At 44.3% G+C, this 22,112-nt stretch overlaps 1 protein-coding gene and 1 long non-coding RNA gene across 10 annotated transcripts in view; one reads left to right on the top strand and one right to left on the bottom strand.

Annotated features, from left to right (window-relative positions):
• TNRC6A (trinucleotide repeat containing adaptor 6A) overlaps positions 1-22,112 on the top strand; it is a 58,999-nt gene that overhangs the window by 25,770 nt on the left and 11,117 nt on the right. For 4 of the 9 annotated variants that reach the window (XM_019281622.3, XM_039560704.1, XM_039560702.1 and 1 more), the window contains 10 exons: positions 885-906; positions 8,192-8,524; positions 13,149-13,196; positions 15,654-18,242; positions 19,042-19,206; positions 19,364-19,539; positions 19,699-19,779; positions 20,215-20,266; positions 21,333-21,475; positions 21,823-21,969. In XM_019281622.3, the coding sequence (XP_019137167.1) occupies positions 885-906; positions 8,192-8,524; positions 13,149-13,196; positions 15,654-18,242; positions 19,042-19,206; positions 19,364-19,539; positions 19,699-19,779; positions 20,215-20,266; positions 21,333-21,475; positions 21,823-21,969 (3,756 nt within the window). The remainder of the gene's footprint in view (positions 1-884; positions 907-8,191; positions 8,525-13,148; positions 13,197-15,653; positions 18,243-19,041; positions 19,207-19,363; positions 19,540-19,698; positions 19,780-20,214; positions 20,267-21,332; positions 21,476-21,822; positions 21,970-22,112) is intronic. The other 5 variants (XM_039560709.1, XM_039560706.1, XM_039560707.1 and 2 more) reach the window with 3 other exon arrangements.
• On the bottom strand, positions 7,006-7,533 carry LOC109143607. Its single transcript, XR_002043885.2, has 2 exons — positions 7,332-7,533; positions 7,006-7,235 (listed from the first exon to the last, which is right to left on the bottom strand). It is a non-coding gene; the product is annotated as an uncharacterized LOC109143607 (long non-coding RNA).

Raw genomic sequence — 22,112 nt, forward strand, 5'->3', positions numbered from 1 at the left:
ATGGAAAGCCTGTGCTGTGCCCCCATCCTGGTGCTGAGCAGCGTTCCTGGATGTATCCATTTGCCTTTTTGTGCGGTATAAACACGTGAACGCTTGGCTAAGCCAGGTGCTGGAACACAGAACCCTGGTATTCTAAGGGCACAGAACCAGCCAAGGCTTCAAAGTAGGTATTTTAACCATATTGAACAAAAAGCATAATGAGGAGTTCTGGTGGTGTGTAGCGGCCCCAAGTGCAGTGCCTTCCTTTGGGAAGCTGGGTAAGAGGGAGAGCAGCTCTGGAGCACAGAGGAGGAACTTGTGCTTTGGGAGGCCCTTCCTGAGCACAGTCTCACTGTGGTGTGAAGTTAAAACCACACCACTGAGGTGCACTTCCATACAAGAAATGTTTCTCTCCCATTTTATCCTGTGATAAACTTTCATTCAAATAAATCTCTCATCTTGGCCATATCACAGGTATAACCCATTGAATCTTGGAAATTAAAGACTTGAAGCTTTGGCACTTGCTCCCTTATTCTTTTCCATTTCCAGGTCACTCCCCCTTCCCTGCCCTGTTCTGCAGTAAAAGTGGTGACGGCTCTTTGCTTCCAGGCACAGTTTTTAACTCACTTAAAACATCTTAATTTGCAAGTTTAATTCCGTCTGTTTCATGTAGTTATCTTTCAAATTAATTTTGTCTTGTATAACATTTAAACAGCTTTTTAAGCATAAGGAATAATAGGCCTGGGTTGGTTAGAGAGATGCTTCTGAAGTAGATAATTAAATAACTTGAAACCGTTTAAAAAGAGGGAAGTCAAAAGCTAATGTTGCTTTATGAAGTGGCACATGTACATGTGGTTTCTCTCTTATCTGCACAAATCACTGACACTTCTTTTTTCTTGTTCTAGGCCATTGAACAAAAAATCAAAGGTAAGTTACTTTACAGTTAGTTCTACTCTGTGTATTATTTCTGGGATTTTAAATATGTTGAATCAAATGTGTCACCTGAAGTCTCCTCCCAAAAGTGACAGGTGGGACCCTTGAGACTTCAGCTGCGCTTTTTCAAAGTGACCACAAAAGTCTAGAAGAGTAACAGCAAAGGGTTTATCCAGGGATTGGAGTTGCTGATCTTCCTGTTTTCCATTCTTATTTACTTACAGAGCACCAGGCATAGACATAATACCTGAAGTTCCTTTCCTTGCTTGGTTTTTTCCTTCCCCTTTTTTGCTTTGTTTGAGAAGTACACCAACACTTCAGAATAACTGTATAAGATGGATCTGTTTGAAACTTAATTTACAATATTCTAAGTGCAGCTGGGATTGGGAACACATGATGGACAAGTAATTAATGTGTCCAGTTTTAACTCCTGCATGTGGAGGGCTCATCCTGCAAAATGTTCAGAATGCCAGAACCAAAAGCTGTAATTTCAGTGTTCATGGTAGGTGGGAACACTGCGGTTTTCTGAGTGTTTGTGGGGTTTGTATGGATCTCCGTCCCAACCAGCTTCTAAAAAGGGGGGGAAAGATTGTTTTCACTTCCTCTTGAATTGTAGCTCTTCACCTGTTAGTTGGGAAGTGCACAGTAATTGCTGAAGTGGTCATGTGGAGTCCTTGCTGAAACCCTGTTTTCTGAGGATGTTGGTTTAATTTAGCACTTACTGGAGCAGTGGTAGAAGCTCCAGAAGCTTCAGAGCTCTGCTTAGCAGAGACGTAATTCCTGCTGGAAAAATCAAAAAGTGTTTGAGGACTGATGGGGCTTGGAGGCAGGAAAATGGCAGAGGACACACTGCGCTGGGGAAGGGGCAGGGAGGCACAAGTGCCCGTTCCCAAGGGGGGTGACTGAGGAAGCATCCCAGCTTGGATGTGCTGGGAGTGGAGCAGGCGAGTTGTCCTCACGGGCACTGCACTGATGCTCTGCAGCACCTGTTCCCAGCTCTCAGGAGAGACAGTTGGATCTGGCGTTTTTAAGTGCAGTGTGTGCTCTGGTGGGTGTGTTTAAATGGGAAAAAATACCTGGATTGAGTAGGACCAATGGACTTTCAGTGTGTAAGGATGCTGTGGGGAGGGAGCGAGGGCAGCCGTGCTGCTGTGAGTAGGAAGTTCTCCTACCTGCTGCCTAGGGAGGCTGATGGTTTGGTTCTGGAGAAGGGATTGCTGGAGGCAGGGGGAGCTGCCAGAGCCTCGAGTGAGCTGCAGAAGGGTCTGCAGCATTCCTGGAGCCACTGGCAGTGATGGAAGCTGCTGTTCTGTGTGTCCCACCATCCTCTGGGCTGCATCAGGCTGACCAGGGGTCCTGCCCTGTGGCCACTGAAATCCATTGGGAGTTCCAGGTTTGTCTTTGGGCACAGGACAGAATAATTAATAAAATTGCTGGAAGACTATTATAATTAATAAATATTCTTCATTTGTTTTTTAACATGCCCTTTTTCAAGCAGTGCATGGAATTGTGTTTGAATACAGGCTAAGGATTGGTTTTCTTCTGTATACTCCTGCCATAAGGCTTCTAGCATAATAGACTGGATTTAAAGAATTATGAAAATGTCTGGGTTTATTCTGAAGTGATAAAATATGTCTGAAAAGACAGTGAAGAAGGAAAATGATAGAATACTTTGCTGCATAACAGCAAGCACTTGGAGTGCCCATTTGACCCGTGTGCTTGGGCTGCACTGGCGTCACATCAGGGCCGAGGCTGCACAAGCAAATGGCTAAAAATAGAATGAACCTGGAGGGCATGAGTTCTGCTCAGGAGGCTACCCAGTGGGAATCTTCACATGGAATGAAAATGTCATTCTTCTGAAGGACAGAGTAATTAAATTCTTTTTTTTATTATTATTATTTTCTGCTTTGGGGTTTGACATTCACTGATGGAAGTGTTAAGTTCCAACTTAATCATGTTATTATTTAAAGGGTATTTCATAAAGTTCAGCAGGAATTTAGAGTTGTCAGAGAAACATAAACTGGCAGTGCTGTGGAAGAAAAGACATCATGAGATGCAGATACACAACTTTTTGCTACAGTTTCTATAGGAACAAGATGCGAAGCTTGTGTTGCACATGGCTCTTGCCTTGTTTCACCAGTTTTGCCTCCTTGTATTCAGGATGCAAATTAATGTTTCATTAGTTTCCAAGTTTCCATCACGTTAATGTCTTAAATAATTTATTCTGTCCATGAGCTGAAGATAAAATACAAGAGTATAGGATCTCTAAATAATTCAGAATTATGTGCCTCTTTCAGAAAAGGAGCTGGTTAAGTGCTGGGGGTGGGAAGGGAGGGTATTTCTTGGTTTTAAATGTAGTTTGGGTGGCTCCAAACTGTTGTTTTAGCTAAGGAAGAAATTGCTGTTGTACCAGCTGAAGCAACTCCCAGTGTTCATGTAAAATGACAGGAACCTTCCGAGGAAGTTCATGGAGCTGGGGATTTTCCTGTCCAGGATTGGGAATGAAAGTAATGAAAAAGATGCTAACAACAATGTTTCTGGTACTGGCAGCATTTTAATACCATAGTATTGCAGTTAAAAATGCACGTGGCATTCCTGCGGATTTCAGGGATTCTGACCTGCCTGGTTTGATCCAGCTGGTTTTATTAAAGGAGGGAAGAGGAGGTTGGGAGAGTTAGAGGCGAGTCTATTAGTTTCCAAGTGGAAAGTTTACCAGTTTGTGCAGCAGCTGGCACATCATATGCCTTCCCAGTGCTCTTGTACCAGCTATTCCAGGAAAAAATAAGTATAACCTGAGTTCATATTTGTTGAAAATACTGTAGAATTGTCAGTTGTGGTGTTCCTTCTACCTTGGAAAAATATGTCCTTTTGCTGCGTTTAAAGTCAGTGCTGTTAGAGACAGACAAGTCAATCCATTTATCCTGAATTTCCTCTGAACCAGAACCCTGCAGGCAGCCCAGTGGCCCCAGATAGTGCTGATGAGCCCAGCACAGAAGGAAAGGCTGTTTGAGGAGGAGGTTTGAGTTTGGCTGTGTGTGGTGCTCCAGGGTGGGAGCTCAGTGGGAGCTGAAATGCCCTTTGCACACAATTGAATGTAGCGATGTGAAGTAATTGATGAGAAGTGCCCAGAGCTGGGGGTGCTGGGGCTGGTTCTGAAGGCATTGGGGCTTGGGGGAGCAGCACAAGCTGGAGTGCACCCAGCTGCTGCTGCAGCCCAGAAAGTCCCACTTTCGTTGCAGAACAGAATAAACTGAATTGCCCACTGAAACGGAAAGTGCTCTAAAAATAGCTGGGTGTGGAATTGAAATCTTTGACTCATATTTCCCACCTTGGAAACTTCTTATGCTTGTTCTTCTCCGCGAAGCGGAATGGCCTGACTACACAAACCCTGCTGGGTTTTGTCGGGGTTTTCGCTTGCCTGACTGTGCTTTTCCTGATTGGAAAAACTCTCCTGCTAGCTCTTAAATCTTGAGGGTGACTAGAAGAATGCAGGGAATCGGCCTGCGGCCGCGCAGTCCCGCGGGAAGGGCGCGCTCACCTCTGTGTGGATCTGCAGGGGTTAAAGCCTTGGCAAACACGGAGATATTTTCCAGAGCAGCTCCGAGCTCACAGCTGCGGCCATTTTTCCACCACGAAAATTCTAGCACTACATCTTACGTGTGTCAGCTTGAAAGCCAGACTTCCTCTGTTTGCCCTTCAGCATTCCAGCCCTGACAACTCCGGGACATGCCATGCAGGGAGAGCAGCACAGGGCGTTTTTCGGGGGGCAGCTCGAGCAGCAGCGGGAAGGAGCGTTTCCCTGCCAGCCTGGTGCTGTTCTTTGTGTGGGTCAGGAGAGGATTTGATCTCTCTGCGCTGGTTTTGTGCGAGGGAGAAACTGTTTTCCATCTGCATTAAAGTTACTCAAGCAGCTGCCATTTTTTTATTGGAGGGGGAGTGTGAGTCCCTGGGCCCCTGCTCCAGGAGGAGTTGGCAGGCAGCTCCTGGAGCAGTAAAATGACACCATGCTTCTCCTCCATTTTCTAATGAAATCTGCAGAGTGGGAAAGCAACACAAGTTGGAAGCGTCTTTCTTTGGAATCTCTCTGTAAACTGTAACTCCACCATCCCCTGCTCTGAGGGTTTGCAGCAGGTTTGTTCTTTATGAAAATCTGTCATTTTTAATACTAGTTTCTGTAAACTTGCTGTTGCTAGTCAATTAACTGTGATAAACTGTAAGTCTGTTAATATTATCTTTCTGCCTTAATACAGTTCAAAATAAAATACTGGTGTGTAGAACAAACTTTTATTAACAAGCAGCTTGTTTAGAGCAAATTAAAATATTAAGATAACGATTTAGGGGTGTTGGAATTCATAGTAGCCATATTGGAATATTAATGTGTTATTTAGTCTTCTGAGAAGTTGTGGAGCAGAAAATGTTGGGCAGGATTAATTTTATAGCTTAAAACTTACTCTGTGGTTCTGAGGGAAGCAAAGGCAAGGGAATTCTGTTGCACTTTGGATAATTTCAGCTGAAAATTAGCATACAATTGTGGACTCTGCGTATTCTATAGCCTAGCCCTGGGACCTGGCAGATTTGTTATACAATTTGCTGATATCGTGGTAGATAGAATTGCCGTATTTGCTAAGGAAATGAATGCTTAGAATATATGAGAAATATAATATTCATAAACTGTTAGAGAAGTGCTGTCGGTGCTGTGCCTTAGGGCTGGCTGGGCAGAGAGTACCTGGTTTATTTGTTGCACTTCTTGATAATAAAAAGTGATTCGCATTCCTGCAGGTCCGTTGGGGTCTGTTCTAACACACTTGGTCTTAAAGTAGCTTTAATTAGGAAAGTAAAGTGTTAGGGCTGCCCTGGGCATGCTGTTGGCAGCTCTGTCTGGGTGTCCAGGGAATGTCAGATGGAAATTATTTCGCTTTACCCCAGAGGAGCAGTTGTACAGGAGTGGAAGTGGCAGGGAAGGAGAGGTGGCTCAGTGACCATGTTACCGGGTGCTGTATGCCATATTAAAATCTCTTCAAGCGAGGTGTATTTGTATTTTCTGCTTAAGGTGATAGTGGAAAAAAAAAGAGCTCAAGTAGTCTGTGCCAGAGGCTGAAGGAATATGCATGTCCCTGTGTGGGGCTGTGGCCCCAGGACTGCTCTGGTGGCTGGATGTGATGCTCTGGCTGCAGGAAGGGTTTCTGTGTGTCACTCTCAGCTCAGCTCAGCTGAATTGTGCTCCAGGCTGTAAAGGGTCGTCTGTGGAATCAGCTGGGGTGGCAGGAGGCACAGGGAGAGCACCAGAAGTTATGGTTTGGGCACCGGTTACACAGGAGTATGAACAAATGTGTTTTAATTTCAGAGCTTGCTGCAGTACCTGGACCACAGAAAAGTGCAAAGTCCTTCTGCATTAAATTGTCAACAAATTCTAAGCAGTTTGCTTAAATAACACCTCTTCCCCCCCACTTCAGAGCTTAGTCACTCTCAGTTACTTTATTTATAATGCAAGAAGTTTTAGAAGGACCAAATGAAGTAGATTTGTTTAATATTATTTAGTATTTTTAAGTTCAGTTTTGAACCAGAAGTCAGAATCACAATTTCTTGTCTCATTATGTGCATCAAAATATTTTGCAAGGAATCAGTTGCTTTCCCTTAATATAGGGAACAGCTTAAATTGAGGAAAGCTGAGGTGGTGGTTGTGATCTTTATCAACTTCCCAGATTATCTAATGGCCTTTCAATACCTTCTATTCGCTGTGCTCTGTACAATAAATTGAGTTGTGTCCTGGCCCTTCCTGTCCTTAGTTCTGTCCCTCTCCAGTCAGCTGTGAGCTGGGAGAGCTGGATCCCTGCTGTGCCTGAGGGGGAGCTGGGGGCCCTGGCAGGGGCAGCTGAAGTTGGGTGTCCTCACCCTGAGACTTCTGCCCACCTATTTGTCAAACAAGGAGGTCTCCAAAGTTTTTCTTTTCTGCTTCCCTTAGGCAGCCAAAATGCAATATTCCATTAAAACACAACTCAGATGCTGATTCTTCAGTGACTTTTTATTCTAAAGGCTTCTATTTCATATTTTTCAGAATATATAAAGTAGAAATAAACAGAAATTATGTCGTAATACTGACAACATTCAAATTTATTCCTTAAACAAAAGCTCAAGTTTGTTTTTATTTTTTGTTTGTATTCCAAATATTCCCATGACTTGGTTCCTGAAAGTGAATGATAAAATGGTCTTTAAACATATTTGAAATATTTTTAAAAGCCCCTGAAAACTACAATTTTCAGTTGTGTAGTAACATTCCTGGTGCTGAGGGAGGTCCTTGTCGAGTATTGAGGTATCTTGGGAAGCTGCACGATAAATATTAAGACACTTTATGGATATCTCATACAAGAAATTTGAAAAGTACATTAACATCGATACTGTGAGGGAGGGACAGAGCTCACCTGCAGCTGGGAGGGATGGCAGTAGCAGCAGAGTCCCACACCAGGAGCTCCAAGTGCCTTCCTACCTGGTGGTCTGGCTGACTCGCCTGTTCCCAACACCTGCCCCGTGCTCGGCCCTGCTTGGTGCTGCTGGGGTGGGCTGTGGAGCTGAGGGTGTGCTGGCTTTCGTGTGTTCCCTGTGACCTCTACTGATGATTTGACCTTCCCCTGGCCTTGCCGGGCTGTGCTGTTGGGACTGAGATAATTTGGAGTTGCAGTTGCACATTTGGCATTTTCCCAGTGCCAGCGCTGTCCTGTCGGGCTGCGTGCAGCGTTCCCTGCGCTGGCAGCCGTTCCTGCTGGCAGCAGTCACTTGAGGGCATGAATAACTTTCCCTTTGGATATTGGGCTCGTTAAAGCAGGGAAGCCTTAGCAACATGTCCTGTAGGTCCTGTTTGCCCCTTGTTCTTTCTGGGCCAGGCCGGAGCAGTTTTCTATATGTAACACTTAAGCGGGAAACTTAATTTTTTAACACTTAAACATTTCCTAAAAAAAGATTGAATGTTGAAATAAACTGCATAGTGCTGATCTGTAGGCAAAAGGCTGTAGAAAGCTGGTTAGTAGTAGCATACTGTAACTGAGATAACTTGGTTAGTGATAGCAAGGCATATTCCTGCTCCCAGGTCCGTGCCATGAAAGTGTGTGATTGAGGGATAACAGAGCCTTTCCTCAGGGATGAGTTACAGCTTGAATCAGAAGAAATGCTGCCCTTACATCATATATAAACACCTCTAATAATATTGACTTAGTCTTCAATTTTTTAAGTTGCTGTTCACATGTATAACTTTGTCCCACTTTCTTTTTCCTGGGGGTGGGGGTAGTGCCAGAACAAACCAAGACAAGTGTAAGCCAGCCCCAGCCTGTCACCTCCAACGGCACTTCCACAGGAACCAGCACTACTAATAATGCCAAGCGGGCCCCAGCCAGCAGCCAGCAGCAGCCCTTGCCTCGATACCCTCCTCGGGAAGTACCACCGCGATTCCGACACCAGGAACAGAAACAGCTTCTGAAACGAGGGCAGCAGTTACCAGTGATAGCTGCAAACCTGGGATCCACTCCCAAAGTGTTAAACGGCCAGTCAGGAGGCAGCACTGGCACCAATAACCAGCCCGTGACCAACGGAGAAGTGCCCAACAGCAGCAAAAAACAGCCAGGTGAGGGCAGGTACCTTGTTTTCCTTTAGCTAAAATCGAGTAGCTTAAATTCAGTTATCAGGGGAATATTTCAGCTGATGTTATTTAAACTTCCACTGTAAGCTGTAGCATGAGGAGATCCTTTCCTGTGTCAGAGCTTGATATTGAATGTTGCAGGATGGTTTTGGCCTCTGTGGGCAGGTTTCGTACTGAAGCTTCAGCCCTTGTCTCAGTTGCTCTCTGTTACCAGCAGTGTATGGCAGGCATGGCAGGTTTGGAGCAGGTGGTGATTCCAGTATGACCACTGCTGTGCTCCAGATTTCCAGTCTTTGTCCTCAGTATTCATCCAAGTATGGTCGTGGTACAAAACACCTTTTTTGCATCCAGTTTTGATAGACACATCCCATAAGGAAGGGTCTTTAGAACCCATCCCAGAGGTGGGCTGATCCCACAGCCTGGGCAGCAGGGGAGGGGAGAATTCTGCCCTGCTCAAGTGAGACCCCAGAGCAGCCTCCAGCCCTGGGGCCCAGCACAGGAATGACGTGGAGCTGCTGGAGCCAGTCCAGAGGAGACACCAGGATGATCAGAGGGATGGAGCAGCTCTGCTGTGAGGAAAGGCTGGGGAAGTTGTGATTGTTCAGCTGGAGAAAAGAACAGGAGTGACCTAATTTTGGCCTTCCAGTACCTGAAGGGAGCCTACAGGAAGGATGGAGAGTGTCTATTTACAAGGAATGGAGTGACAGGACAAGGGAGAATGGCTTCACACTGCCAGAGGGCAGGGTTAGGTGGGATATTGGGAAGGAATTGTTCCCTGTGAGGGTGGTGAGGCCCTGGCACAGGTTGTCCAGAGAAGCTGTGGCTGCCCCTGGAAGCCTGGAAGTGTCCAAGGCCAGGTTGGACAGGGCTTGGGGCAGCCTGGGATAGTGGAAGGTGTCCCTGCTGCCCATGGCAGTGGAACTGAGTGGTCTTCAAAGTCCCTTCCAGCACATCTCTTTATGTGATTATGAACAGCACCTTGAGACTTTGCTTTCTTTTCTAACTTCATACGTGGAGATCCAGCCAGGGTACAGCTTGTTCAGGATATCAGAATTGTCTTTTATTGTCAGGTCAGAGTTTTTCTCAGTTTATCCACCTGAAACTTGATTGTATTACAGAGTGGATCCACTTTTACCTTTACAGCTATTTAAGTACAGTCATCTTTTGTTATTTTGGCTTGTTATACATTCCTTCTAATAGCCTTTTAAGTCAGGTGAACTTGCCTGTTACACATGTAGGATGTGCTGTTCAGTGACTGCACAAACATGCAGTTCAGTTAATTTTACAGGACATTATTGTAGTTTATTTTTGTCTGGAAAAAAGTAACTTTCTGTGAGGGATCTAGCTTTTCAAAGGGATTTGGTATTAATGTGTGCCAATGCTTAATACTTTTGACAAATATTTTCTTGTTTTTATACTTGTATTTATATTTTGATGTGCACATAGCAGTGATGATGTAATTTGTTCCCACAAATAGTTTCTTCTGTGACTTTACTGAATTCCCAGTGTTTCTCAAAATTAGTGTTTTATAGACCACAAAGGATGTGACTCTCAGCCCCTTCAGCAAAAAAAAAAAAAAAAAAAAGAAGAAACCCTGAAAATAGCCCTGATATTTCAAGTTTGAGTTAAATTTTGAGCTGTTCTCTTACTGAGTCTTGAAGAAGCAGCATTTAAAATGAAAGTAAACAAAACTGGAAGCAGTTTATCCATGAGTCCTTGAGGAATGTTTCCCATATTACTTTCCAGTATTATTTCTGTAACATATTGATAGAACTCTTTACCATTGCAATAGGTAATTTTTAAGTAGTTTATTTTCTTTGCTTCTCCTGTGTGATGATGTTCCTGTCCATAGTGACGTTTAAAGTTACCTTTCATTAACTTGCCTCTAAGAGGAAACTTTTCCTGCAGCATGTGTACTCTACTGGTCAAGTTGTGTAGCAAGGTGATTTAAATAAAAGGGGTGATTTAAGTAAAAATTCACACATAGACTAATTTAAGAAGTATTACTGCTTATACAGCCTTGTAAGTCTCCCAGTTGTATCCAGAGGATTTGTGTACTGTTCTCCATTGTACTTCTTTTGTGAACACCAGCCCAGTATATAATTAGCTGGATTCCCATTTGTGTACTGCATTCTTCCCAGTTTTGTTTAGTTTTCCTTGATTTTGTGCTGGTGTGGCTGGACACCCTCTGGCTGGGCACTGCCAGCGTGTCCCAGGGCTGTACTGGTGTCTGGGGCAGCTGCCCTGATTGTTTGAATGGTGTGTCACCACACCCAGCTGGAACCAGCAATGTTCTGAGAGCCTTCAGGGAGAGAAGGGTTGGCCAGATCACTTTGTCACCTTAGGAAAATGTCTGTGTTGCCTGTAGCTCCTGTGAGAGCTTTGTCCCTGTCAGAGCTCTGTTCCTGGTGTTCTGTGCGTTCCAGGAAAACTCAGAACTGCCATCTGAGGTTGGGCACTCAGGTCTCCTTTCTTGGTGCCACGTGTGTGCTTGGAAGGTCTCTTTCCCTAGAATAACCAGGAACAACATCTGGCTTGGATGTGTTGTTGTGTTCTTTCATAAACATAGACGATAATGTAAAGGCAAATAATTTGTCCGTACTGGATTTCTGTCCTGGTTTCAATTTCTGGTCTGATGCGTTGCTGGTGAGGTGGAGGTGGCCCTGGTCCAGCAGGGCCAAATGTCTTCTGACACCTTTGTATCTGAAAGGAAATGCTGTTGTCTTTGCCTGTCTTAGTTTCACTCACTCTCCCTACTTCCTCTTTCAGCCTCCACCAGCAGCTCCAGGTATTCTCCTTATTACCTCTGAAATCAAAAATCTCATGAAATCTGACTGATCTGTAGGTCACTTATGTAGACAGGATATCCATGGACACTGGGGTTAAATTTGGTACCTTAATGGAATAACTTCTTGACTTTTTTTTTTTTTTTAAGCATTATTTAATGGCTACTGGGGTTGATCTGTATTTTAGGGCTAAAAGAAAAACTGTGGCTTGAAGTGTTGAAGTCAGAATTGCTGGAATTTGGAATGGCTGTGGGTTTATGTGTCATTCCTGAAAGGATCTCTTCCCCAGTTCCAGCTGTGGTTGGAATGGTTTGGTAGGTGCTTTGTAAAAGCCAGGGAATGCAGGCAGCTGCTGCTGAATTTAAAGTCTTTAATTGCCCTGGGCATACTAAGATTTTAAGTTGTTGGTATTGGAGAATGTTTAAATTATATCAGTGGTCTAATCCCCATCTCTTTACCTGTGTTTTGAGTGAACAGTTGTCTCCTTTTTAGAAAATCAACATGCTGTGTCTAGAAGTGAAGCTGAAGAAAGGATAGGCCTGGGGATTGGGTTTTTTCCTGCTGTTTTTAGGACATTTGGCATATCCTTTTAGTAAAGACACATTAATGAAGCTCATACCTTGTAGTGCTTCTGAAACATATCCAGGCCAGTGCCAAGACTGTTATTTTAAGAAATCTCCATAAGTAGCTCTTTATCAGGACACTTTCATACCAGTTTAGTTGTTGGCTTCACTGACATGCCCCATGTGCAAACTTCACATGAAAGGAAGGGTTGATGGCTGCCCTGGTGTTTGCTCACCCCTGGAACACATTGCAATAACCTGGTGGTTGTTCCACAGTTAAATGATTTTTATCATGAACCGAAGTATTTGCCAGCAGTAATTGCTTACAACTGTGGCCAGAGCAGAACAGGAGAGCACCACTGGACTACTGGCAGGGCTCCAGTTTGGATTCCTCCCGTCTCCCTTTATCCCGGTGCATCTCACAGCAGAGCCACAAAGTTGTGTCCCAGCCAGAGCCTTTGGGAACAGAGGGTCCCTCCTGTAACCTGGGGGCGGTTCTCAGCTATTGGAGGAGTCAGGGAAGAAGGGAGCAGTTGGGATTTGCACTTAGTAGTGATGGAGGTTAGATTCATTTGGGGAACATTGCCTTCAGTGTAACAGTTGTGGTCTCCAGCTGTAAAATTTGTGAGTTTGAAAGATGAAGTTTGATTTCATACAGTGCCTGTGTGACACAGGGGAGGAGGAGGATGTGAAAGAGGGTAAATGATGGATTGTTATACACGTGCTTAGGTTAAATAAGCGTTGGGCCATACTCAGATGTTGCTGTTTGCTCAGTCAGGCAGCACAGTACTGACTTGGAGGTGGAGCAAATGTGCTGTTCAGAGAGGGGAGAGGAACTTGCTGAAGTTTCAGGGCTGACCGCTCAACTTCTTCGTCAGTACAGTCCAAAATGAACTGGTTTTGGTTTCGATGACTATAAATTCTTCCCCTTTTTTGTATAAATCAAAGTTTTAAGGGCATGTTAAATTGGTTGATTAAATGCCCAAATGTGTAACAACTAGGTGGTAATGGAAATGTGTTTAAAAGCTAAGTGACAGAATTGCTAATGCTGACATCCCCAGGCTGGGTTTGTTGTCATGTCCCTGCTCCCTGCATGAGGAATGTGATTCAGAGCAGACAGTTGAGGCTGAGCTGGGTCTGAGAGAAACCTGCCCTGAAAAAGGCATCTAAGGACTGGGTTTACAGCAGTGAGTGCTTTGGGGACTGTTCTCTCATTTGCTGAAGTAACACTTCTGTGATTTTCTTGCTTTTTTTTTGTAGGCATGCCTCCCATTCGGGACTTGGTGAGCCACTCCCCTAACCAGTCAGGTTAGCTACTTCCATCTCACCTGCTTTTGCACTACGTGTTTGTGGTAGTTACATGTTTCACACGATTTTGTCTGATTTTTTATAATTATTGTTTTTATTTTTATTCTTTGCTTATGCTTTTCATTGGCATGGGTGTGTGAATGATTGCAGTATACTTTCTCTGTGCCATTGCATACTAATTTGGTTTAACAGTTTTGATATTCTAATTAAGTCAGAATTCATACTAAGAGTTTTTGTCACCTTAGCATTAAAATACCGGGTTTTTTTACGTTTATGCTTCCATGCTGACTTGCCTCTTTATGGTATTGAATAATCTGTGCAAGCTTGTGCTTCCTCTCAGAGACGTGTCGCACTGTGGAGGAAATCATGTCTTGATTGTTTGCTAAAAGCTCAGGACTGTGTTTGCTAAAATGCCTTTGTTCATAAGGCCCAAAGGTACAGTGATTGGCACGGTATGGTATTGACAGTCTGGGGGTGCCAGGTGTGCTGGAGCAGGAAAAGGAGGCAGAGGGTGCAAGATTCAGGTATTTCTTAATTTATGCTTCTCAATCCTGTTTATTTTAGCCCATGTGATGTCAAACTGCTATTTTAAATACATACTTTTTTTTTCAAATGTTTCCTGCAGTATAACTCATAGCTGGAAAGCATTAAATTACAAATTACTGAAAGCAATCTTAGCAGATTACAGAATTTTAAGTAACTCAGGTTTGTGTAAATGTTTTTTTGTCAAGGATTTAAGCAGCAAAAGTTCAGTTGCAACTTTAAATAGTTTTGGGAAGAAAAGCAAGAGTAGGCTGTTCTGGCTCCTCGTGCTGTGCACCAAATGCAGTGTGTTGCTACGTGTCATTTTTCAGTTTTGAGGGTGGTTTGTGGTCTCTGCCAGATACAAAAGTCATAGCTAATATCTGCTTGTTCAGTATTTGTTTCCTTAGTCTCTGAAGTTCATCAGTTGGGGAGGTTCAGGTAGGAATGTTCAAGAACAGTGGACATCACTAACATATTTATCTCCAGGAGAAAGACTGTTGGTCTAAGTAGTTTTGTATGTAATGGGAGAAAATTGGCTGAGTGGAAGTTAATCACTGCGTGCTGTTGGTGGATTGACTCTGCACAAACTGCATTGCAGCTAAATTAGGGTAACAGAATTTTAATAAACAAAAGCTTTATGTATTCTGCTGCTGTGCAAATTAGGGTTTGTTCTACCATTTCCCTTGTAGTCCTAACCTGTATCTCTGTGTGTGCTGAATTCAGGCTGTTTGCCATCTGTGTGCCTTTGTGTTGCTTTTAAAAGGGATGGTGTTACTGGGCTGATGTTTGTGTGAGCAGGATCTTGTTCTATGCTGTTGGTTCTCTCGCTCCTAGGAGTGCACACAGCTTTTTGATCAGTCTCTTAGTACAGGTTAAATGTCTTTTTTAACAATACCAGGGTGAGAGTTGAAAGGTTGAGGTTTGTTGGACTGCTGCTCAGACATGACAGTGTTCTTGTACTACCACGTGAATCGGCAGGTTCTGGGTTATGCCCAGCTGAATTCCAGTTCTCCCAGGGATGGTGGTGGCTCTCCAGGCCTGTGGAGCTGCCAGACACTATCACAGCGCTCTGTCTGCCTGCCACGGGTCTCTCCCACTCCTCCTGTTCCAAGCTGCTGAGCCACCATCCTGCTTTCTCACACTGATTTACCACAGGTGAAGCTCAGCTGAGTGCCTGGGCCCCCCAGCTCCCTCCAGCCAGGTGTGAGGAGCAGTGGGTGATCCATGCTTTGTGCTGCTTCAACTCTGGGAGCCAGGGTCTTGGACTCAATTCTTTTTCACTGTAGGATGAGTAATATTGATATTGATTAAAAATTAATTAAAAATAGACTTGTGTGTCAGTGCATTCTGAAAGCAGAACTTCAGATGGGTCTTGTGCGTTTTGTGCCAAGTTGTTGTTGTATAAAAGAAAATACCTTGAATAACTTGTACTGAAGACTCTTATACAATGTCTGTAATGGGCGTGGGAAGGTGTGTGTTCTCTGGCTGCTGTCACACAGCAGTTGTACTGGGCCAGGGCCATGTCCTCTTGGAATTTCTGCCTTTTAGTGTGTTTCTGGGTTTTACTTAGTATTGTGGGTTTTGACATTTATATCCGTTTTAGAAAATACTTCGTATATGGTGATACAGAGTATTCTTTTAAAAAAATGTTGCTCTGGAAGAAAAAGACCTTTAGGAGTCTGAAGTTTTCTGAGGTTTTTGTGAGAGCAGCTCTGCATGCTGGGAGATGTTCTGGGTTGTATGTGACAACCTTTGGGCAGCTGTACTTAGAGTTTTCTCCATTGCTTTCCATGACTGTAGTTTTAACAGATGCAAAATAATAAGCAAAATAATTCCTGGCTTAATATCTTTATACTTTTTTTTCCTTCTGCTTAATGAAGTAATAATACTAAACTCATAATAATGCTCTTGGGCTTTCCTTCTTCATTTTAGATCTGAACCACAGTGGTCTAGGATCCCATTATGAAAATTCTCACTGGGGACCAGTCTCTTCAAATAGTGACTCCAGCACAAACTGGGATAAAGTTATCGTAGACGGCTCTGACAAAGAAGCATGGCCATCAATCACTGGCAGTGACCCAGAGCTGACTTCAGAATGTATGGACACTGACTCTGCCTCCAGCTCTGGGTCGGAGCGGAACCTCGTTATCATGGCTTCAGGGAGCACAGGCGGAGAAAGCGATGGCATTCGCAATGGCATCGGACATGGGTCTCAGAATAAGTTTGTGGTTGGTAGCAACAGCAATAATGTGGGCAATGGAAGTATTAATGGGCCGTGGGGGTTATCCCATGGATCCATAATAAGCACATGTCAAGTTTCTGTGGATGCTCCTGACAGCAAATCTGAAAGTAGCAACAATAGAATGAATGCTTGGGGCACCATAAACTCTTCATCAAATGGAGGGTTAAATCCAAGCACTTTGAATTCAAATGGCAACCATGGTGCCTGGTCCGTGTTGGAGAACAGTGGACATGCCCTGAAAGGGTCCGTGGGGAGTGGGAGTCCTGGCACAAGCATTCAGTGCAGTACCATAGGTCAGATGGCCAACAGCCAGAGTATTAACTCGAAAGTGGGTGGCTCAGCCCACGGTTCCTGGGGAAGCCTTCAGGAAAGTTGTGATTCTGAAGTAAATGGTACAAGGAATGTTTCATTCAGTGGGCAACCTCAAAACCTTAACACTGAAATGAATGGACCAAATAACACTACTAACTTTATGACCTCTAGTTTACCAAACTCTGCTGGTTCGGTGCAGATGAACGAACTGCCCAACACTGCAGGGCCCGGGGCCTGGCGCGTGAGCACAATGAATCATTCTCAGATTCAGGCCTCTCCAGTGGCAAATGGCACTTCCATCTCTCACCTGAGCAACGGTGAGGCCAAAACTGGCGGCTCTTATGGTACTACCTGGGGTGCCTATGGTTCTAGTTACTCTGGAGACAAATGTCCAGGCCCAAACAGCCAAGCTAATGGTGACACTGTGAATGCAACTCTAATGCAGCCGGGCGGGAGCGGGCCTGGCAGCACTAACTTTCAAATCAACGGGAATAAAGGCGGAGGGGTGTGGGAGGCAGGGACAGTCAACTCCCAGAATGTGCCGTGGGGAAACGGGAATGGTGCGAGTGCTGGCGGGAGCAGAAGAGGATGGGGCAACCCTGCACAAAACACTGGCACCAACATTTCCAACGGGGAATGGAGCAAACTGCCTAGCAATCAGCATTCCAATGAAGGTGTGAATGGAAACAGCAGGAAGTTTACAAATGGATGGAAGTCTACTGAGGAGGATGATCTCAACAGCCAGAGTTCTGCTGCCTCCCAGATGGCTGAGCAGAGCAGCACATGGGCCAAAACAGGTACGGGGGACAGCGAGGGGAGCTCAGAGAGCACCGGGTGCCATGAAGACAGAGCAGCTGTGGAAGGCCAGAACCGAGAGAGGAGGAAAGTTGACCAGCACACATTACTCCAAAGCATAGTGAACAGAACTGACTTAGATCCACGTGTCCTTTCCAACTCTGGTTGGGGACAGACTCCAATCAAACAGAACACTGCCTGGGATACTGAAACATCACCGAGGGGTGAAAGAAAAACTGACAATGGGACAGAGGCCTGGGGGGGCTCTGTGACACAGACTTCCAGCTCAGGGGGGTGTGTGGATAGACCTAGCCCTAATAATAACGATACCTCATCTGTATCGGGGTGGGGAGATCCAAAGTCTGCTACAAGGTGGGGAGACTCCAAAGGGTCAAACAGCCAGGGGGGGTGGGAAGAAGATTCTGCTGCTACAGTAATGGTCAAGAGCAATCAATCATGGGGAAGTGGCAAAGAGGAAAAGTCATCCTGGAATGACACACCGAAGATGAAGCAGGGATGGGGAGATGGACAGAAGGCCAGCCAGGGTTGGGCAGTGTCTGCTGGTGATAGCTGGGGTGAAAACTCTAGAAGTAACCATTGGGGTGAGGCAAAGAAATCCAGTTCCGGAGGTAGCAACAGCGACAGGTCCGTGTCTGGTTGGAATGAGCCAGGTAAATCAAATTCTGTTACTTGGGGAGGCAATAATGCAACCCCAAACAACTCTTCAGGATGGGATGAGCCTGCAAAGTCTAATCAGAACCAGGGCTGGGGAGACCCTCCGAAATCCAATCAGCCTCAAGTCTGGGGGGACTCGTCGAAGCCAGTCAATTCTCCTGAGTGGAACAAACAAGATGTTGGCTCTTGGGGAGCCCCGTCTGCCGCGAACAAACCCCCAGGGTCTGGCTGGCTGGGGGGGCCAATGCCAGCCCCAGCAAAGGAGGAAGAGCCCACGGGCTGGGAGGAGCCATCCCCCGAATCCATACGCCGGAAAATGGAGATTGATGATGGAACTTCTGCTTGGGGTGATCCAAGCAAATACAACTACAAAAATGTGAATATGTGGAATAAAAATGTCCCAAACAGTAGCAGCAGTTCAGACCAGCAAGCACAGGTACATCCGCAGCTACTGTCTTCAAGTGCCATGTCTAGCAAGGAGAGCAGTTCGGGTTCTGGTAAGCCTGGCTTTTACCCAAATTTATGTTTTCTATTGATTACAAAGCACTTTCTTAGTCTTGCTTTATAGAACAGTATTTTAGTTTCAAAGTGGAAAGGGCAAAGTGGCAGTGAAGTACATTTTCTGTTTCTTAAAGAAATGAACAGCATTGCTCACAGTGCTTTTGTACAGATTGGAAGATCTGTTCGAGTTTTAAATAACTGCAATAATAAGGGCTAAACGGCTCTGCTTGAGTTCTGGGGAGTGGGAACACAGGAAATACTTAAAATAGTGTCTGAGGATTGGAATTATTTTTCTAAATCATTCTAAACCAGCTAAAATTTAATTTTGCCAATGAGCCCTCAAAAAAAGGTGTTGAGCTTCTGCAGGACAGAATGAAGGGTGGTGGGTTTATAAAGGTTTGGGATCAGACTTTCTGGTCTTGTAGCTTCATGAGCAGTGAATAACGATTTTGGAGGGGAACTTAATGGGGCATAAAAAGTATTTTGTGCTCTGTCTCTTTTTCGACTCCCAGATGGGGTCACTTAGATATAACAAGCAGCTCTTAGCTTAATATTTTAGAAATTTGTATTATCAGAATGTAATTCTGTAAATACAAAATTTGTATTTTTGTGATTACTTCTATTTATGGAACAGCTTGCAGTTTTAATAATGACCCTCACACAAAGTGGAAATATGTGCTCACGTGCTTTTTACTGTATGTTCAGGATCTAGAAAAGGCAAAACACTTGAGTCTCTTTAGGTAGCTTTAAAATCCTGTTCAAAACTGTGCCAATAACTCGCCCTGCTTTGCAAAGGTTGGGGAGAGCCTTCTACTCCAGCCACTACTGTAGATAACGGGACTTCAGCGTGGGGTAAGCCCATGGACACTGGTACGAGCTGGGGAGAGCCCGTCAGCGATGCAGGAGGCACCTCTGGCTGGGGAAACGCTTCTCTTGGGCAGCAGCCTCCAAATAAACCTGGTGAGTGCTCTCAGTGTGTTTGAGAAGGGTGAAATACCTCTGTGAAAGCCTCATGTTTTCGAGGGGTTTTTACTTTGCAGTAGGCATCGAGCTGTTTGGTGTGAAGGGCAGCAGCTGCTACTGAAATGTTCACGTGCTGGGTTTTTTTCACAACCAGGGCCTAAATCTATGCAAGATAGTTGGTGTGGAGATGATATGCCATTGACTGGCAGTCGTCAGACCAGCTGGGAGGAAGAGGAGGATGTTGAGATTGGAATGTGGAACAGCAGTTCCTCACAAGAAGCTAACCCATCGTTAAACTGGCCACCCTACATGAAAAAGATGCCCACAAAGGTGAGGAGCAGCTCGGGGCAAGGCTTGATGTCATTTCTGAAAGCTAAGTCAGAAGGGATTACTGGACTTACACATTACACTTTAATTTTCATTCCTAACACTTCGTGATGTAATTGAAGTGGGATCTGAGAATCACAGGAATTCCTTTCTGTTTTTAAGGGAATAATGAAAGGTGGAAATAAGCAAGATGAAACATGGATCAATCCATTCATTAAGCAATTCACAAATCTCAGTTTTTCAGTAAGTATCTGCCTTTGTCTGGCTTTGCTGCCTTTCCACAGGGCTTGTTACAATACACACACATTGAAGTGCTCAGCTGCCAAGTGTTCATTTTCATCGTGGTTTTCTACTTGTGTTTGTCTCCCTTCTGTCACCCATCCCTTTCCTGTGCATTCTCATTACAAAAAGACCTCTGTATTGATGGAAAGGGGTTTTGTAACCACCACCCAGGTATTCATGCCATAGCCTGATGCTTTACTGCATTTATGTAGGAGTTCTGGTGAGGGAACCTGTTCTTGAGTGGATAGCAACGGAAGGGAGGAAATGCTTTAAAATAGCATCTGATTGTCTCGATTTTTCTTTCTTGCAGTTTTGAATTGTAATAGTGTGTAGGAATCTTTGTTTTATCTTAAAAATGCTATTATTAAATAATTGTGATTTATTTTATTATTTCAGAGAGAATCACCAGAAGAAACCATACAGAGCAATAAGATGGACATGTCTGGAGGTAAGAACAGCAGAACCAAGCTGGGCTTTATTGCTTTTCCTTCCAGACTCTCTTTTATCTTATATCCTTCTGTAAATTACATTTTTAAAATTATATATAGTGTATATATATAGCTATATATAGTTAAGTATATATTTCCCTAAAGAAAAGGAATGTCCTTGGAGAGAAAAGTATTTGAGTGTGTGAGTAATGTTGCGCACAGAATCACCTGGTTGCTATAGGAATATTGGCCATGTATCAAACTAAGCTTATTCCTATTTCTATATGTTAAAATGACATGAGAGAATGTTTTCAGAGTGTGGTGGGTTTGTTTCTTGTAATATAAATATCTTGATTGCCCTCTGGGCACCTCCACTGAGTATAAACAGAATCGTACCAAATCCCACACTCGCTCACTGGGTTCATTCTTCGAAGCATGTGTTCAGTTCTAAGAACTAAATTAATACTGAAATTTAGAAACGTTTAAACCTGAGTGTAAAATTACTTGGGAGCAGTTATAGTTTATTTGAATCCATTCACTGTTACAATTTCTTTAGCAAATAAAAGATAGTATAATTCTTGAATGCATTAATAACAGTATACTATGATGATAGAATGTTTAACTAAAACTAATTGCAGCATTGTAGTTTTTAGTGTAGTTACTCTCCCCTTGTTCCACTTCAAAATTGGGTATTTTCACTTTGGGGCTCATTATCTGTTGGGTAAAGGAATTGTTCTTTGAGTTTTAGATTTCAATATTAATGGCAAGCCTGATACTTAAATCATTGCAAGTTGAAGCAATTATACATTCTTGGTTTTAAGAGACAGCTGAGAGTAATATTTGTGTGAAGCTTTGCAAAATCTGTTGGTGCCGATTCTATGTCTCCAGTTGTCTGTAGCCATTGGTACACAGGATTTCCTTTCCCTTTCCAGTAAAGCCCAGAGAGTCCAAAGCTAAACTGATGTTTGTTTTATGAGTGTCCTGCCCGAGAGCAGTGTCAGGTCACTCTTCACAAGGCTGGTGTTGGTGTGGCTGAAGGCTGAAGGACTGGTGGGTGTTGCAGCCGCCTGTCTGTGCCATCCCCAGGGTTACTGCAGGACAAGCGGATGGAGATGGACAAGCACGGCCTGGGCGTGGGAGATTACAATCGTGTGGTTGGCAAAGGCCCTGGTTCTCGTCCCCAAATTCCCAAAGAGTCTTCCATGGATCGCGGTCCTTACTTCGATAAGGTCAGTTGGTGCCTTACGGGGGGACACTGCTGAACTCCTTCAACTCTTGTTCTGAGTAGTTACCTGTGTGCTCCTGAGCTTTCTGCAGATAGTGCAGGGGGGACTGAGGGCTGTCTGGTTAATCCATAAGATATGGTCTGTTCTTTTTAACTCACTGATACATCGTACTAAGCACTTTCTGTAGCCCTTTGCGGTGCCGATGACTAACCTGATCTCTTTTGTTTTCTGCCTATTTTCCTGCTGGTGCTGGACTGTCCTGTGACTCTTCCCTTCTGCTCCTGCAATGGTTTCTCCCTTCTGCTTGCTTGCTGGCTGGTTGTTGCACCTCGTTTTGTCTGTCCCATCAGGATGGCATTGTAGCAGACGAGTCCCAAAACATGCAGTTTATGTCCAATCAAAACATGAAGCTTCCCCCTTCAAATAATGCACTACCTAACCAAGCCCTGGGCTCCCTTACAGGGCTGGGTATGCAAAGCTTGAATTCTGTTAGACAGGTAAGGCTGTGTGCATATCCTTGGCATGTTACTTGACAGCATTTAATACCTTTTGATATAACGTTGTAGCTGCCTGTGTGATTGATTCATGTTTAACTTGAAATTGCAATGTGTGGGGTGGGAGAAGCAGCAGAAGAGGTTTA

This window comes from Corvus cornix, chromosome 14 (assembly GCF_000738735.6).
Source record: "Corvus cornix cornix isolate S_Up_H32 chromosome 14, ASM73873v5, whole genome shotgun sequence".
Classification (NCBI taxonomy): domain Eukaryota; kingdom Metazoa; phylum Chordata; class Aves; order Passeriformes; family Corvidae; genus Corvus; species Corvus cornix.